The sequence below is a fragment of the Gossypium hirsutum genome, chromosome D08 (genome assembly GCF_007990345.1).
Source record: "Gossypium hirsutum isolate 1008001.06 chromosome D08, Gossypium_hirsutum_v2.1, whole genome shotgun sequence".
Lineage (NCBI taxonomy): Eukaryota > Viridiplantae > Streptophyta > Magnoliopsida > Malvales > Malvaceae > Gossypium > Gossypium hirsutum.
In genome coordinates this window covers 901,097-919,653 of record NC_053444.1, presented here as the reverse complement: position 1 = coordinate 919,653, position 18,557 = coordinate 901,097, and the positions used below count along the sequence as shown (strand labels likewise).

General features: G+C 34.2%; 2 protein-coding genes across 2 annotated transcripts; one reads left to right on the top strand and one right to left on the bottom strand.

Annotated features, from left to right (window-relative positions):
• Nucleotides 1–2,876: 2,876 nt before the first annotated feature.
• On the top strand, nucleotides 2,877–12,346 carry LOC107915759 (serine/threonine-protein phosphatase BSL3). Its single transcript, XM_016844917.2, has 22 exons — nucleotides 2,877–3,206; nucleotides 3,407–3,880; nucleotides 5,145–5,205; nucleotides 5,288–5,366; nucleotides 5,496–5,575; nucleotides 5,662–5,756; nucleotides 5,851–5,950; nucleotides 6,398–6,467; nucleotides 6,879–6,980; nucleotides 7,082–7,163; nucleotides 7,772–7,951; nucleotides 8,469–8,742; nucleotides 8,841–9,081; nucleotides 9,183–9,353; nucleotides 9,777–10,015; nucleotides 10,186–10,270; nucleotides 10,377–10,475; nucleotides 10,558–10,757; nucleotides 10,851–10,926; nucleotides 11,046–11,181; nucleotides 11,277–11,416; nucleotides 11,768–12,346. The coding sequence occupies exons 2-22, from the start codon at nucleotides 3,433–3,435 to the stop codon at nucleotides 11,849–11,851; spliced, it is 3,042 nt and encodes a 1,013-aa protein (XP_016700406.1). The 5' UTR covers nucleotides 2,877–3,206; nucleotides 3,407–3,432; the 3' UTR covers nucleotides 11,852–12,346.
• Nucleotides 12,347–12,984: 638 nt separating this feature from the next.
• Nucleotides 12,985–14,186, bottom strand: LOC107915760 (probable CCR4-associated factor 1 homolog 11). Its single transcript, XM_016844918.2, has one exon. It carries the CDS (start codon nucleotides 13,897–13,899, stop codon nucleotides 13,057–13,059), a length of 843 nt encoding a protein of 280 aa, XP_016700407.2. The 5' UTR covers nucleotides 13,900–14,186; the 3' UTR covers nucleotides 12,985–13,056.
• Between the last annotated feature and the right edge of the window lie 4,371 nt (nucleotides 14,187–18,557).

The window sequence follows — 18,557 nt, the reverse complement described above, 5'->3', positions numbered from 1 at the left end:
ATACATGTTATGCAAGAGGGTTGGTATATAATATTAAATCATCTATTTTTCATTTTTACACACATAAACCTCCTTTTTCTTCTTCGTTCATTTTTGGCTTAATGCTCACTTTAGCTCCCAAGTTATACCCATCTCTCCTCTTTAATACCTAAACATTTTTTTTTGGTTTATTTTAATACTTAAACTATCATTTCGTTACACAATTTAACACATGTTGTAAACAAAATTGACACGTGGTGTTATTAAAATCTGTCACGCCATCTTTGTTTATTTTTTAATATTATGCATATTGTATTAATTAAAAAATTTTATACAACATATAAATAATTCAAAGTTTTGAATTTTTTTAGTTTTCTAGGCCTAAAAAGCATTTAATAAGAATAAAAAATTTCAATTAAACCTCTCGACTTAATTCCCACCCAATTGAACTATTGTCGTGAACTCAAAAAAATCAATTAAGCCCATTCTTTAAAAAAACCATCATTGATTAGGTGGACTGTTAAATTTTGCTGACATGACTAACGAAACTCCTCACATTGCAACAAGTGATGTCCACATATAATCGATGTCAACATTGCATATTGCCATTAGCAAATATTAAAAATTATAAAAAAAATGTAAAAAAAAGTTAATATATACGGAGGTACCAGAACTTGACAACTTATACCTATTTGGTATCTAATTTTTTTAAACTTAACTGGTAGCTAAACTGGAAACGGTAAGTCAATTTCGTACTTTTTTTTAGGTACCTAACTAACACTATAAAAAATACATTGATATGACACTGACGAATAGCATTGTGACATTTAACAACCTCACATTTGACACATGACAAAATTACTTTTTATAAAGTTTAAATATTTTTAATTTTTCACCATGTGTCAACATGTGACGTTGTCACATCTCATCATACTATCGGCCATTAATGCCACATCAACGTTTTTTAATGGTGTTACTCAAGTAGATAAAAGAAGTACCAAGTTGGCTTGTTGTTTTCAAGCTTAGGTACTGATTAGATCCAAAAAAAAAATTTAGGTACCAAGTAGGTATAAGTTGTCAAGTTTAAGCACCTTTGTAGATATTAACCCTAAAAAAAGTTAAGTACCTAAATGAAAAGTGGTATAGTTTAAAGGTGAATTTTGCATTTAAACCTATCTTGACACGATAATGCTATATTTTACATCATTGACCCACGCGCTCTGTCTTAGTGCCACTTTGAATGTAAAAGGGTCACTTTCTTAGGCTAAACAAGTCATTATCCCAGTAAATTCTTTATTTTCTTTTTGATGGTTTAAAAAATATGTCTATTTTTATAAAAAAAATTACTTTTAATTTTTAATTAAAAAAGAATTAAGCTTTTCTATGATAGTTTTTTTGGTAAACTACACCAAGGTCATTAAATTATTAGTAAATTTATATTTTGGTCACTCAATTTCATAAAGTTATAAAATTGTAATGAACTATTCGAAAATTTTCATTTAAGTCAATAAGTTGTTTACATCACAGTTATAAGTCATATTTTGTTCGCAACGTCTAAATCAACTGAAAGTCTCATTTTCCCTTATATTCTACAATTCAATTTTTTTTTCATAAAAAGAACATTGAAAATCACAAATCTGCGAACTAAAATCGAAATAACTTAGTTTTTTGATCTCCGACATTGACCATTAGATCGACTTTGATCCAAGATATGTTATTCTACTCGTCGATGGGTACTAATCCACTGTACCAATAATTCAATCATTGCTTTGAACTCGCTAGCAGAACTTTTAAAAAAATATATAACATTCCAATGGCTTAAATAAAAAATTTCAAATAATTTAATGACTTAAACGAAAACTTTTAAATAATTTAGTGATGATTTTATAATTTTTTAAAGTTAAATAACCAAAATATAAATTTGCTAATAGTTTAGTGTGAAGTTACCTTTAAAATTATTTATCTATCTATAATAAAAGAGAGAAATTTATTTAAAAATGAAATAGTTTAGGATTTTTTAAGGGTAAACTACACCCATGGTCACTTTTGTTTACCTTAAATTACATTTTAGTCACTTATGTTTGAAATGTTACATTTTAGTCATTTATGTTATCATGTTGTAACATTTTAGTCACTGAGCCATTAATAGTCGTTAATGGTGTAACGGTAAGCTGACGTGGCACGTTAAATCATCATTTCAAACAAAATTTTAGGTTAAATTATACAATTGATCCCCATATTTTTTCCTTTTAAGTAATTTGATTTTTTTCTTTTATGTTCTTTAAACATTCCTCTTTTTTTTCCATTCTCTTTTGTTTCTCTCTCTGTTTTCATACATTTTCTATTTCTTTTAACATATTAAGAAGTCGAATTGACAGTGAAAAAAGAAGTAGGAAGTCGACTGTCATCATTTGCCTATAACCAAAACCCATAAACTCATACCATGCTTCTTTCTTCACTACCAATTCAACTTCCTGGTATGTTAAAAGAAATAAAGAATGTAGGAAAACAGAGGGAGAAGCAAAAGAGAATGAAAAATAAAGAAAAAAAGAGAAAAGTTAAAAGAACATAAAAGAATTAAATTGCTCAAAATGAAAAATTATGGGGACCAATTATATAATTTAACCTAAAGTTTTTGTTTGAAATAATAATGTAACATGCCACGTCAGCTTACCATTACACCATTAACGACAATTAACAGCTCAGTGACTAAAATGTTACAACACGATAACATAAGTGACTAAAACGTAACATTTCAAATATAAGTGACTGAAATGTAACTTAAGGTAAACAAAAGTGACCATAGTTGTAGTTTACCCTTTTTTTAAATATTATATTTTTTTTCATTTTTTATTAAAATTTTGCTGCTTAAATGCTTTGAGACTGTCTCCATTTCGTTAAAATTTCCCTTTCTAATTCGTTGACGGCTTCAATATTTACAGGGAGAGAGATAAAGGGGAAAGGGAAAAAAGGAGAACGAAAAAGAGAAATTTTCCCCTATTTTTTTTCTCTTTCTTTTTATGTTCTTGGAACAAAAATTAATTTTCCCCGGAAAGTTTTATCGTATTTTCTTAGTAGGTGGTTAATTCACGATCTGAGCTAGGGTTTTTAGAAAATGCTGATCGGAGATGCGAATTTCATTTGATTTTAGCTGAGCCGATCTCGATTTGCCCTAATTAGAGATTCTTTAAGCCGGCAGTGAAAGCTATTGGCAAAGATTCAAAAAAGTAGGGCTTGTTTTTTTCTTCTTTGGCTTTCAATTTCAATTGCTTTTGTAATCTACTTCATTGGCATTCAATTAAGGCGCTGTAGGTTTAAGTAGAAAAGTCAAGCAGTGAGCTCAAGCTTGCATGATCAATGAAGGAGCACTAGCGTTAAAAGGAAAGATAAGCTGCTTATAAATTTGTTTACGATTTCTTGAACTTAGGGCTTAATTAGGGAACGTTAAAGGAAATGGATGTGGACTCGTCGATGGTGCCGGAGACTGGTCAGAATCACAGTGGAGGGTCGCAATTACCGGCGCCGATGGAGAGGGAGCCACAACAGCAAAATCAGCAATTAGAGAACCAGGATTCGTCGTCAGGACCTGGTGGATCTCTGTCTTCTCCGGCGCAACAACAGGCTGTACCAGCTGCATCTGATGGTCAAGGACAGGCTCAAACGACGGTGGCGGGGCCGAGGTGTGCGCCTCCTTATTCAGTGGTGAATGCTATTATAGAGAAGAAAGAAGATGGGCCTGGTCCTAGGTGTGGGCATACCCTAACGGCTGTGGCAGCTGTAGGGGAAGAAGGGACGCCTGGTTATATTGGGCCTAGGTTGATTCTGTTTGGTGGTGCTACGGCACTGGAAGGGAATTCTGCTGCTTCCGGGACTCCATCATCAGCTGGAAGCGCTGGCATCAGTACTTATTTTCTTTCATTTCGATTTGATCTTTGCTTAACTGTCGTTTAAGTGATTTAAGATCCAAAATTTTATTGGGTATAGATGCTGATATATGTGTGCGAGAACCTAGGGAATCTAAGATGCATATTCTTTAAATCCAGAAATTGTAGCTTCAAAGGTTCATGTATTTGATGAGAAACCATAGCTTAATGCAAGGCCAACCTAATTTCATCTTTTCTGTTTGTATTAATGTATATACCTGTCTTCTTTTTAAATTTGATTGGTTAAGGAACAACTACATTAAAGAGTAAATCAGTTATTTCTAGAAAAGTGAAAACTCTAAAGAGTTAGGGGGTGCCAATGCAAGTTGAAGGCAGACCTTTTTCGGAACAAGAGATGAAATAATATAATTGTCTTTTAGGTTCTTCTTTGTTGAATACTAAGTTAACTGAATTTTATTGCTGCTGTAGCTTGAATTTTGGAGGTGGCATATTAACTTTACGTTTACTTGGTTTTGTTCAATTCAAAACGGATTTTATTTTTCTCCTGGTGCAAGCAAAATGAATTTCATTGTCTTACATAGTGGCTGACTAGAAGTGGCGTAACTTCTGTCTTCTTGAATTTTGGATGTTTCAGTATTTGTTATGGTGCTACTAAATTCAGTTGTTTATTCTGGAGTTTTGAACCCTCTTCCAGAAACCTTTTTTACTCCAGTGACTCTAGAGAAGGCTTTTCTGGTAGAACTAGAAGTGCAATTGATATAAATAGCAAATGTTCTCTTCAAAGATGCTTTATGTTGCTAATTTGAATTGGTTTTTTTTTTTTTAATCTGACCTAGTTTTGTAGTAAAGTGGAAACTACCCATGTGAGATATGTCTTTTTTCAGCTTACAGTTCTAGTTTAAAATAAAAAGGTTTTCTTGGATTAAAAAACAACCTATGTCTTTCTGCTGCTACGATTCACGCTTCTATAATTGAAATAATCATGAGCTAGTGGAATTCATGTTTTGAAGTCAATTACATCGGGTTTCATTTTTCATTGTCTCTTTGTTTGTTTTACGTTTATGGTGTAAAACTTAATAATGTTTGATTGGTTTCAAGTGATAATTCATAACTAGGACATTTTTTGGCTTGATTTTTTCTTTAGGACCCTCTAGAAATCTGTTTGTAACATATGGCATTTCAAGGCTTGTTGTTATTGCCCCCTCTCCCCTTTGAACCAGTTAATTCTTACGAACTTTGTCTATGTTGTTGGATGATGTTCATGCGTTTTTTTTTTTGCAGGACTAGCTGGTGCCACTGCTGATGTGCACTGTTACGATGTGTTATCTAATAAGTGGTCTAGGTAAGCCTAAGACTAAGGGTTCCTTTCTGCTGTTTTACCTCTCCTAAATTCTTCTTGGCTTATCATCTTATTAATTTCACAGGATCACACCCTTTGGGGAGCCACCTACACCTAGGGCTGCACATGTGGCAACTGCTGTGGGAACTATGGTTGTTATTCAGGTTAGCATGCCGCGCAACAATTTTTAGTATATCTTTTCTCCGTTTACCATATTATTTTGTTGAACTTCTTCCCTCTGCAGTAAGTCATTCATGACATGGATCTTTTTTCCTTTATTCTTTTCAACTCAGGGTGGAATTGGTCCAGCTGGTTTGTCTGCTGAGGATCTTCACGTTCTTGATCTCACACAGCCACGGCCACGGTGGCATAGGTTTGACCCTGAGCAATGCTTGTGCTTGCACCTTATTTATATTGTTAAGATTGGTCTATTGATATGAATTTTAAATGATATTTCAGGGTTGTTGTTCAAGGCCCTGGGCCAGGGCCACGCTATGGACATGTGATGGCTTTGGTGGGACAAAGGTTTCTCATGGCGATTGGTGGAAATGATGGCAAGTATCTGTTCTGTTTCTGTTATATTTACAAGATTATCAGAAAATTTTGTAATGAATTATTTGCTGAAAATTTTTGGTGCATCATTTCTAGGAAAACGACCTTTGGCTGATGTATGGGCCCTGGATACTGCTGCCAAGCCTTATGAATGGCGTAAATTGGAACCTGAAGGGGAAGGCCCTCCTCCGTGCATGTAATCTCTCTCTCACACGCACAAATGCACACATGCATGTAGAACTGACTGCTTTTCTTCTGTCAACCCCAATCTTAGATTACACAGACAGTCTGTTCTATTTTCTTAGTTTTGGTCTGTTAGAAGGAGCAGCATGCATGATGTGAACAAAAGTTACTGTCTTCTTTTTGATCCGATATATGCCTATCTTTCACTATGCATGTGGTTGGGTGCGATGATTATTAATGTATATATTTGTGTTTCTTCCGTCATAGCTTATTGAGTTTTATAGTTTTTACATGATATTTTATGTTAAAGGCTTAAAGCTCACAGTCTTGCTTATGCTCTCAGCAATGATGGTGCCAAGTTTGCTTCCTATTTGATTATTGTTGTATATTTTTATATATTATGATGGTTTAGCAAGGTGATTGTAAGCTAATTCCTTGTTGGCCATTTATGTTTAACTAGGTATGCCACTGCAAGTGCACGCTCAGATGGTCTTCTTCTGCTCTGTGGAGGGAGGGATGCGAACAGTGTGGTGAGTTTTGAAGTCCGCATTCTGTGGTGTCTAGATTTAGTAAATAAATGCATAGTTTGTTTTCTTTTTCCTTAAAATTTTTAGTTTCCTGAACAATATGGCAGAAGATTTTATATCCTGTAGTTTTATCTTGTCAATTATTAGTGCTTTTGGGTAATTTTTCCTTGTTCAGTTGGGGAGAAGTTAAAATAATCTGAATAAATGTCCATACTTTTGCATGTACATTTTATCTGTGTATGTAGGGAGAGTGGGGCATTCTAACGAATTGTGAAGAATGTGAAAATAATAGCAATGAAGAAATTTTAAAAGTTTGAGCTGAGATGCACGTAAATTGTGTCTTCTTAAAAATGTTTATATCCTTTTGCACCATTAGATTCTCTTTTCATGGTTTCTTCTCTCTTCTATTCTCAGCCATTGGCAAGTGCATATGGACTTGCCAAACACAGGGATGGTCGTTGGGAATGGGCAATTGCTCCAGGTGTCTCACCATCTCCTAGATATCAACATGCAGCAGTGAGATTTTCTTTTCTTTCACCCACTTCCCTTTTCCCATAAATTAATTGATCTAGTTCTTCTTTAGTTAGATGAATTATATGCAGATGATATGTTTCTAGGTCTTTGTCAATGCAAGGCTCCATGTTTCTGGTGGGGCACTTGGTGGTGGACGCATGGTTGAAGACTCATCAAGTGTTGCAGGTACTTATTTTTTATTCTTCTTTTTCCCAGTATCTTTACTTCTTTATCACTTGATGTTGCTGCTTGTTGGTTTAGTTGTACGCATCAAACATGGGTTTGCAAAATATTTAGGTGTAAAGTAGTTTTCTGGTCAAAATTTATGAATTTATCCAAAAGGATTAATCTTTTTGATGTGAAAATGACTCAATGGTAGTGTAGAAAGTAGGGAGCAACTTTTCTTAGCTCTTAAACCTGTCCGTCCACTCTCCAATCTCAGTATCCTCCAATCATGTAACTTGGAGTTTTCTTGCTGTTCCTCTCTCTCTCATGTGATAACTTACATCTGAAATCATTAACATACCCCATCTATAAGTAACAAACCGACATTATCATTGTTGTTTGTTATCTGAATAATCTTTATCAGAAAGTTGCAAGACCCATCTTTTGCTTGATGGTTCAAGTACCTTAACTTAGGCAGTATAAATTTCTCTAAAAAAGCAGGAACTTTTTGTTACATTTGTTTATTCATGTTAACTGATATTGTTATTACGTTGAGCATTCAGCCATTTGTTGTCAAAGATAACACTATAGATATCTACAACTTCCTAACTTGTCTCCCTTGTTGGTAGTGTTGGATACTGCTGCGGGAGTTTGGTGTGATACAAAATCTGTTGTTACAAGTCCAAGAACAGGAAGATACAGTGCTGACGCTGCTGGTGGAGATGCTTCAGTTGAGTTGACGAGGCGTTGCAGACATGCTGCTGCAGCTATTGGTGACTTGATATTTATTTATGGTGGTTTACGTGGTGGTAAGATAGCCTTTTATTCTACTATATGTATAATCAAATTTTTTAGCCTCAGCACAGAGGTATTACTTATCAATTAGATGCATATGCCACTATTTATTGTTATCCGTAATTACAGTTTCACTTTAGAACTTCATTATGTGATTAATCTAGAAGGACTAAGGCTCATTGATGTTTATATTTTGAAAAATATAGATGTTTTTCCTCATGCATAATTTAATCTTTAATATCTTTGATTACTTATTGTATTTGTGATATTTGATTGATGCATTATAGGATTTGGACTTGGTCCTTTAGGATGGCTCACTTCATTTGTTTTATAAAATGATATTCCTAGTTCATTTGCTTTTATTTTCTGAGTTAGTGAATTATTCTGGCTGGTGGTGTAGATTGGTAAGGTAGAAGGAACAAACTCATTTTTGAGGAAGCCTAATGATAAGGCACTGTTGTATTTGTGCTAATCATGAGAATCGATACTTGATAATCTTAAGTGTAACAATATCTTGTATTTATGCTGTAGGGGTGTTGCTTGATGACTTGCTTGTTGCTGAAGACCTAGCTGCTGCTGAGACAACGACAGCAGCTTCTCATGCTGCTGCTGCAGCTGCAGCCACTGATGTGCATCCAGGGCGTTTACCTGGAAGGTATGGTTTTGTTGATGAAAGGACAAGGGAAACAATGCCAGAAGCAGCTCCTGACGGAGCAGTTGTGCTGGGAAATCCAGTTGCTCCCCCTGTAAACGGGGATATGCATACTGACATAAGCACTGAGAATGCCATGGTTCAAGGATCACGGTAAACTGCCACTTATGTTTGTTGTGTTATATGGTTATTGAATGGTTAAGCTTCATCAATCAATCCTAGTAGCTGCTACAATGTGGTTTACGATGCAGGAGAATGAGCAAAGGTGTTGAATATTTGGTCGAAGCATCAGCTGCTGAAGCTGAGGCTATTAGTGCCACACTGGCTGCTGCCAAGGCACGGCAAGTTAATGGAGAAGTTGAACTTCCTGATAGGGATCGAGGGGCAGAGGCTACACCTAGTGGAAAACAGACATCTACCTTGATTAAGATGCCTGATTCTTCTGGATCAAATGATGTTGCTCCACCTGGAGTTCGGCTTCATCATAGAGCTGTTAGTATCAGAAATTTTGATCTACACAATACCGGTCTCAAGTCAAAATTGGCATTTCTGTTACCTATAACTGTGTGTCCAATGTTTCATTATGTCAACAGGTTGTTGTAGCTGCTGAGACTGGTGGAGCTTTAGGTGGAATGGTCAGACAGCTTTCTATTGACCAATTTGAAAATGAAGGCAGACGGGTTAGCTATGGGACTCCAGAAAATGCAACTGCTGCAAGGAAACTATTAGATAGGCAGATGTCAATCAGTAGTGTCCCAAAAAAGGTAATAATAGCCCTAATTTTTTGCATGATAAAGCAATGTGTGTTTTTGGATAATTATTGAATGTATCTCTCAAGCAAAAAAACGAAAAGCTAGAATGGTAAATTCAGGACCTTCGCGGCCCCCCCCCTCTTCCTCGTCCTCAAAATACCAACCTTAAGCTTCTTTATCATCAACCTAATTTCATGAAGTGTTTTTTTTTTTTGGGGGGGGGGGGAAGCAGTTTGAAAAGCAACGGATTGTCTAGTTGTAAAAGTTCTTATTGGTTGAACCTTGGTTTTGTTTTTCAATTGGTCACCGAGATGGTGATGAAGTTATGGCTGATAGAAGTTCCTCCTAAGAATTGGTTTTGCATTGATGCTCCTGTTAGATATTTCAGAATCTTGAAACAATTAATTCATTAATTCATAATTGTGTCTATGCCAGGTTATTGCACACCTTTTGAAGCCCCGTGGCTGGAAACCTCCAGTTCGTAGACAGTTCTTCTTAGATTGTAATGAAATAGCAGATCTTTGTGAAAGTGCTGAAAGAATATTTGCAGCTGAACCAACTGTTTTACAGCTAAAGGCTCCTATTAAGATTTTTGGTGATCTACATGGACAGTTTGGAGATCTTATGCGCCTTTTTGATGAATATGGGTCACCTTCTACAGCTGGAGACATCGCGTAAGTATTTTGCTGGTGGTGCATCAACAACATGGCCAAGGGTTTCAACTAACATTTTTTTAATATCTATAATTACTGTTTTCTCATGTGTAATCTGCTTCTATGGCATCTTCTTTCTCAATCTCAACATTTTATTTACTTGATACTGATTTTATATAAAATACTATCAGATATATAGATTATCTCTTCTTAGGAGATTATGTGGACCGGGGCCAGCACAGCTTGGAAACCATTAGTCTTCTGCTTGCTTTGAAGGTAAATTTAGAATTTTGATACCTTGATAATCTTCTCGTGCTTACTTTTATTTCCCATTGTAGTTGTTATGAATCAAATTTTCATTTTATTTTGTTCTACATTACAGATTGAGTATCCCAATAATGTACATTTAATTAGGGGGAATCATGAGGCTGCAGATATCAATGCACTTTTTGGCTTCCGGATTGAGTGTATCGAGCGCATGGTATTCTCTCAGATGTGATAGAAAATTGTTCTGCATTCTGTCTATAACATTTATTCACAAATATGATTGGCCTATGTAACAGGGTGAGAGAGATGGAATATGGGCTTGGCATCGCATAAACCGTTTATTCAACTGGCTTCCACTGGCAGCTCTAATTGAAAAGAAAATCATTTGTATGCATGGTGGCATTGGTCGATCTATAAATCATGTGGAACAGATTGAGAGCCTACAGCGTCCTATTACAATGGAAGCAGGCTCGATTGTTCTAATGGATTTATTATGGTCTGATTCGTGTTTCTGTTTTGTTCTGGTCATCAAATATACGATCCTTTGCTTTGTTTTACCAATTACTTTTTACTGCCATTTCTATTCTAGGTCTGATCCAACAGAAAATGATAGTGTGGAAGGGTTGCGACCGAATGCTCGAGGTCCTGGGTTGGTTACTTTCGGGGTGAGTGTGTTACTTTGAAGCTGCAGCGTTTGAAGTCTTCTGTAGCGGCATGTTTCATGGGCAGTTGACCCATAAATTGTGGCTGGTTGATCTTACGAAAATGGTTTTTCCTGTTGCAGCCTGATCGTGTCATGGAGTTCTGCAATAACAATGATCTTCAGTTGATCGTTCGAGCTCATGAGTGTGTTATGGATGGCTTTGAGCGCTTTGCTCAGGGACATTTAATCACCCTTTTCTCAGCAACTAATTATTGTGGTGTGTCCCTGACCCTGCTTTAATATGCATATCCCGTTTCAGTTCGATAGGCAATTTTAAACCTTTAAATTCTGCTTCACACTTGCCTTATTCAGGTACCGCTAATAATGCTGGTGCAATCTTAGTTTTGGGTAGAGATCTAGTGGTAGTTCCGAAACTCATTCATCCTTTACCCCCTGCAATGTCATCCCCAGAAGCATCATCGGAACGTCATATAGAGGATACATGGATGCAGGTGCCACCCTCTTTCTTTGTTGGCAAGGTCTAATTGTCAAGGTTGTTTGAACTGGACCGGACTGGCCGGTTGGACCAGAAACTGGCCAGGGTCCCGGTCTGGAGAAGGGCTTTGGACTGGTTGACCTAGGAACTGGTACAGACCAGTTGAACCGGGCAAAAAACCTGTTAAGCTGGTTGAATTGGATTTTTAATTTTTAATTTTTATGAATTTTTAATGATTTATTTAATTGAACTGGTTGGACCGGTGGCCTGACCAGTTTGACTACCAGTCCAGTTCTGAAAACTTTGCTAATTGTATTACAAGCATTGCTTCTAATACTCATGTTAATCTCTGTTTTTTACGAGTCAGGAGCTGAATGCTAACAGACCTCCTACACCAACTAGAGGTCGTCCCCAAGTAACAAATGATCGAGGCTCTCTCGCTTGGGTGTAGTATACCCTTCCCAAATTGTTTCTTTACTCATTTGGGTTCATGCATCCACCTGGAGCAGACGATCTCGGTGTTCTGTATAGACCATACAGCCACATACAGGTGTTCCCAAATCTGTCTCTCCATATATGAAATACGCTAGTTCGGGAATCAGATTACTTGCGCTGTAGCTTTACGTTGGTTACGAGCGGCTGAACTTTCGATTTTGGGCTTCTTCTCCCCCTGTATATTGAGACACAGGCAGGTAAAAGCAGTTGGGTGGTTTCTTCAAATGTGTTGGCAATGTTGAGTATTATTATTTACATTTATTTTCAATATACAATATAAATATGTATGTATACTTGTTTTAGGTGTAATGATGTTTTTGAGTGATGATATTTAAAAATCATTGTGGGGGCGTCCTTTGTATCATAAGAGAGGTTTTGTTTGGTGTAATTTTCATTTATTTCAGCTTTTGTACAATGTAATATTTGTGTGAAAAGAAACTTTTTCTCCTAACATGAGCCCTAAAAATGGTACAATTACTCTAAAGTCTCTAGAAACTTATAAGATTATAAGTTAGTACATTGGTATAATTGCATTTTGATCCCTTCAAACATTTATAATTTACTTTTGGTCTACAAAAATTCCTGGTTTGGTTACAATGAACCACCTTTCAGCCTGCTTTTCTGGTGTAGATATGTCCAGAGTGAGCCTCGGATTTGCTCGCCATGACTAAACATACGGTCCATGGACTCAGGTGGTTTTGACATTGACTTATCCCATTATTGGCAAATTATTTTATGAACTTTTCTTATCGAATCATATATGGTATTATGGTTCCATCATTTTTTTTTAAACATATATATTTGAGTTAAATTTTTAAATTAAAGATGAAGTGTTTTATTTTAATTGAGAGGGATTATAATAATGTGATGAGAAGGTCCATAAATTAAAATTTCCCATAATTTATGATATTTTGAATAATTTTTAAATGTTTGGCTTTTAAGGGGCAAACCTAAGCTTTCCGAAAGAAATGTACTTATTAAGTTAACTTTTAATTTGTTGTAAAATATTATAATTAAATGTGGTAAATTAAAATAAAATTACCAATTTCTAAACATCTGTTAAAAAAGAAATTCATAAATGGACTGCAATTAAATCAATAAATTGAATAGAATTAATTATACTTCGAATTATTTTACACTGTAATTAACAAAAATATTTAATTAATAAACCTCTAATCCATATAATACTCCGGCATGCTTTTCCGGTCCATCGTTCACAAAATACAAGTCTCTCATTTTTTGAAACGCGTGCCACGTCAGCAAAGAATCGGACCCGGCTTGATGACATTTCCCAACCGCCCGGTTCACATCTAAAGTCCGAGCAACTAGGTCCAACCCACCGTACAAGCTATTACAGAACTTCATCATGTGTTTCAAATCATAAATTCGGTCACCGAAGAACACCTTAAGAATCGTCAAAAACTCGTCTAATTTCTCGGGCAAATCTCGTCGGGTCAGAATCTTAACCAAATACCCAAAATCATAGGCGCTATGAAACGTCACCCAACTCACTGAGTCATTACACACGAGTCCAGACGACATCATCAACTCAGCGAACCGAACCGAGTCGATCCCCTTTTCCTTATTCTTGTCAAAATCAATCCCTTGCCTCCTCAAAAGCTCGATGGAATCCGGCGCGTGAGGATCTCGCTCCACGTCAAAATCACGGAGATTGAATTCCCAGATGAACCGGGTTCCGTTTTCGGATCCGGGCAGATTACCCGAAGAATCGGTAAGGGTTAGACCCACTTGGATCAAATTCAAAGCATCGACGTTAGATTTGAGTACCTTGTAATGATCGGCCGGTCGGAACTGACCGTTGTACTGCCTTGCGGGGTCCACTTTTGGCCGGAAAATTATACCCGGGAACTCAGTATCCATTGAAATAAATGGGTATTCGTCGATCACTTGGCTGATCAACTCGAACTCGGATTCCAAATTATCTGACCAAACTTCCCTTATCATTACTGGTTTCGATACCCTATCTGAATCTTCAAAACCCATATCGGAAAATTCAAGAAATTACAACAAAAGAAAAGAGATTTTTTTCTTTGATTTTTAAAATTGATTTTTGGTGATTGAAGAGAGTGAGGGTGTGTTGGTTATATATACGTACATTTAGCTATGGAAAGCATATGAAGATGTTGCTTGGAAGGCGGTGAAAGTTAGAGAGAGAGAGAGCTGGAGTGTGGGTGCCGCCATTGAAGCAAATAAAAACAGAGGGGTTTTTCAATTTTCGACGCGTTTTGGAGTTCTATCGTTTTGACTAAAAGAGTAGGGCAAGTGGACAGAAACAACGTATAGGGACTTGATCTTAATCCTTATTGACTCATGTTTTTAATTTTCTTTTTCTTTTTTAATTAGCAAATTTGTTTTTGTTTAATGTCAAGTGGGCAACATATATTTTTAATAAATACTCGGTTAGTGGAACACAATCGTTTATGTTTTGGTTACTTAATTTTAAAAAGTTACAAATTAATTATTAAAACATTCGAAATTTTTTGTTCAAGTCACTAGGCTACGGGTTAATACCCAAAAACAATTAAAGCGATGATTTGATGATCAGAACGGTAGGTTAATACTCATTAACGAGTAAAAGACATTTTTTATATCTAAGTTGATTTGATGATTAATATTGAAAATTGGAGAAGAAAGTTATTAGATTTTGCTTCATAAATTATGATGTTCAAAGCCGTTTTATAATATAAAAATTGAGTTGTAGAAGAGAAGAGGAGAAAGAGTTTTTGGTTGGTGCAGGAGGTGCGAACTGAGAAAGTTATACAAGGATATTTTAATAGCCCAATGATTTAAATGAAAACTTTCAAACAGTTCAGTGATCATTTTATAGTGACTAAAACGTAAACTCACTAATAGTTTAGCCTTTTTTTTAAAAGAAATAGTGATTCCAATGGCTACGTAAAAGTTAGTAGGGGTAACAAATTAGAGTGACAACGGAATTCATAACAATAGTTAAGGACAAATAGGGAGAAATCTTGAATCAAAGAAACCTAATAAAAAATAACATTTAAAACCACCCATTCTCATCATTCTTAGAGTTGCATACCGTGTTCGTTAGAAAAATCTAATGAAGGAGAGATATACACAACAATGACCATTAAATTGGTAAGATCAAAAAACTATTAAAGATGCATCAACGGGATCAACCACTAATAATAGCATCATAGTCTTGTTATCGTCAAATTACGCCAACTATAAAGTTCGGTTAACAATGACAATACCAAAGGTAACCAAAATACTCTTCAATATTGGTGATGCATAAAATCAGTCCCTAAAACTAAATCGACAGATATAAGATTGACTCAACTTCTTTCGAAACTTCTCAAAAATAAAACTAAAAGAAACAACTAAGAAAAACACTAAAACCTGCAACGATTGGTATCACTACCCTTTTACGAGGAGCGGGCTATTATCATCGCCACTGCTTTTGCAAGAAATAGGTGAGTAGCACCTAACAAAACTTGTTTACTAAAAAAATCACTCACCGTGGAAGCGGTTAAGAAGTCGAGAGAAAAAAAGAAGTATAATAACAACTTTTATAACAATTTTTGGTCACCGCCGGTGGATTAATAGTGACAACTTTTTAAACTGGCATAATAGTAATTTTAACTATCAACATTTATAAATCATGTTAATTTAACCTTGAATCTAAAAAAGTTGACCCTCAACATTTACACCATAATTTTGTTCTTTTTTTCTTTCGGTTAATTTTAAAAGAATGAGAAAATATGAAAACTATTATATTAGATTTTATTTTTGTATATTTTCAATCAAAATTAGATGATAAATTTCTTTTTTTAGCTTTTTAGGTGAAAGGGTCGTAAAGAAAAATAAAATTACAAAAAAGTCTAAATTACAAAATGTGTTGAGAGTTAGATTTTCTAGAATCAAGACTAATTTGGCACAATACATAGATGTTGAGGGTTAAAGTTGCTATTATACCAATTTTAAAAGCTGCCACCTTTAGCTAGCTGATGACCAAAAAAACAAAATTAAATAGTTAAATGACCATTTTGTAAATTTCATAATTAGGTGACTAAAAAAATTACTAATAATTTAATAACTACTAGTGCAATTTACCCTAAAATTTTTAATAGAGGCGTGACAGCTAGAAAAGCACGTGGAAACTGAGCGCTAATATAACATAATTAAATAAGTGTCAGTTTGAAAAGTATGGAAAATTGTTGGAAGCTGAGGTTTGCCCATTAATTTGCAAAACTCTTTTATTTAATATTTAAAAAAAATAAAAAATTCGATTGAGTTTTAGTTTTATTGCCATTGACCCTGTTGTTAGTGTAGGGGGTTGTAGGTTCGAAGTGCATTGAAGCGTATTATCTTCTTATTTAAGGGTTGGAGAGAGATTATGGATAATTTTAAGCATTGTATAAAAAATAGTAGATATTATAAGAACCTATAATGATATTAATATAAAAAAAACTAAATATTCGATCATTTGATTGTATCTCGATTAAATTCGAAAAGTGAGTTGAATTAAATTTATAAATATAAAATATTTTTTCTTTATATACAAAATTCGAAACTAAAATTAGACTATTTTATTTATTTATGGATAAATAACAACCTCCAAATTCTAGTAATTTACTTAATAAGTAATCAAAAGCTCACTCTTCTAATAATTAATTTGATTCTGTTTCTCTTGGACTTGTTCTTCTTGTTGACTTTCAAACTTTAAATCTTAATAAAAAAATATAAATAAATAAAAGTTTAATTTTTTTTATAAAATATTAAATCAGTTTGCATTTCAAAGGTAAGGCATTGATAAAATATCTTTTAGGGAAACTCATGAACAAAAGTAGAAAGATGTTTAGGGAAACTTCTAAATCTTTATAAAGAATAACCCAACCCTAAAAAAAAATGAAAGAGATTTCTAAGATAATGCATGTCTTTTTTTATAAAAATAATATAAAAGTTAAATAATTTTTGGTCTCGTTAACATGTTAGGCTGCACCAGTTTAAAAATCCGGTCTCGTGACACTATCAGGCACACCACCCGCTTTATAAACCCCTCTCCCCCGGCTAACAATCTGTTTCTGTTGAAGAAAAGAAAAGAAAAAGATTTATGTTTAGTAGAAGAGGAGAACAAAAAAAGAAAAAGAGCTAAGAAATTGTTTAGCAATACGAGAGAGAAAAAATTGGTTTAAGAAATCGGCAAAGAAAAAAAGAGTGGTTAGAAATCAACATATCAACATATTTGCTTTTCATTTTAGACCTCAAAAATTAAGTTTGAGTTTATAAGTAGAGGTGTTCATGGGCTGGGCCCAAACAAAATCTTAGGCCCGTTTGATAGGATCAGGCAAAAAAATGGGCTTAAAATTTTGTCTAAGTTTGATCTCGATAAAAATACTAAAACCCGAGCCCGGCCCGACCTATCTATATTAATTTTTTAATATAAGTTTTAAATATATATATAATACATAAAAAATACTAAAAACATTAAAAAAATATTTCTCAACAAATTGAAAATAAATTTTAAAAAATATTTATACTTAAAAAACACTAAAATAGATGCAACTTAACAAGCAAATGCCTCTAAAATAATAACAAAATCAACAATAAAACAAGTGTTATACAATATCCAAACAATAACAACAAAATAGTAGCAACATAATAATGAAATGGTAGCAAAATAGGGAGAAAACAACAAGAAAATAGCATTAAAATGGTAAAAAAAAATAGAATTTTTTGTCCTTTTGTGAATTCGGGCCAAGCTCGGGCCAAAAATGTCTTACCCGAGGTCCGACCTGTAATGGCCTAAATTCAAGGTTATCGGAACAGTGGTTTCGTAGCTACAAATCTGATTTAAAAATAAATTTATTTTAATATTTTTGCATGAATATTGATATGGTAGGAGAATCGTATGAAAATATAGATAGAAAAATTTTACTGATTTAGTGGTAAGTTAGAAAATGAAAATTATTGAAGAAATTGGGTAAAAACAAGGTATCGAGACCTCGATCTGGTAAAAACGAGTCAAAAATATTTTTATAAATATTTATGAAATGTTAGTAATATGGTATTATAATTTCGTTAGAAAATTTTAATGTTTGGGTAGTCAATTAAGTGAAAAGGACTAAATTAAAAAATATGTAAAAGTTACTAGAAGGATTAAATAGCTCAATTGTTAAATGAGGAGGGACATAAATTGAAAATAAGCCCAAAAGGAGATATTTTGGGTGGCATAAGCTGAGAAAAATCAGGAGAATTGGTGAAATAAGGGTAAAATGGAAAATTAACAAATTTTACTAACATAAAAATGGGACCAAATTGGAATATCTAGAATTCTCTTTATTTTTCTGCATTCTCATCAGAAAAAAATGTTCTAAGGGTTTATTCAAGCTGGTTTTTCATAATTCCTGCACCAAGTGAGTTAATCCTTACCTTTTTCTTGTAATTTTTATGTTTCAAAGACTTTTACAACTAGGTCCTATTACTAAATTCATTAGTTTTTGATTTCATGAATAAAATTGAAAGTCACCATGGTTGAGTGCTGTAAATTTATGATAAAATATCATGAAATTGAAGCTTTAATTTGTTTATGAGATGATTTTATTAGGTAATTTCAAAAGAAATTGATTTGTAGGACCTAATTGTGAAAAGGTTTGGAATTAAATTCTAGTGCTAAA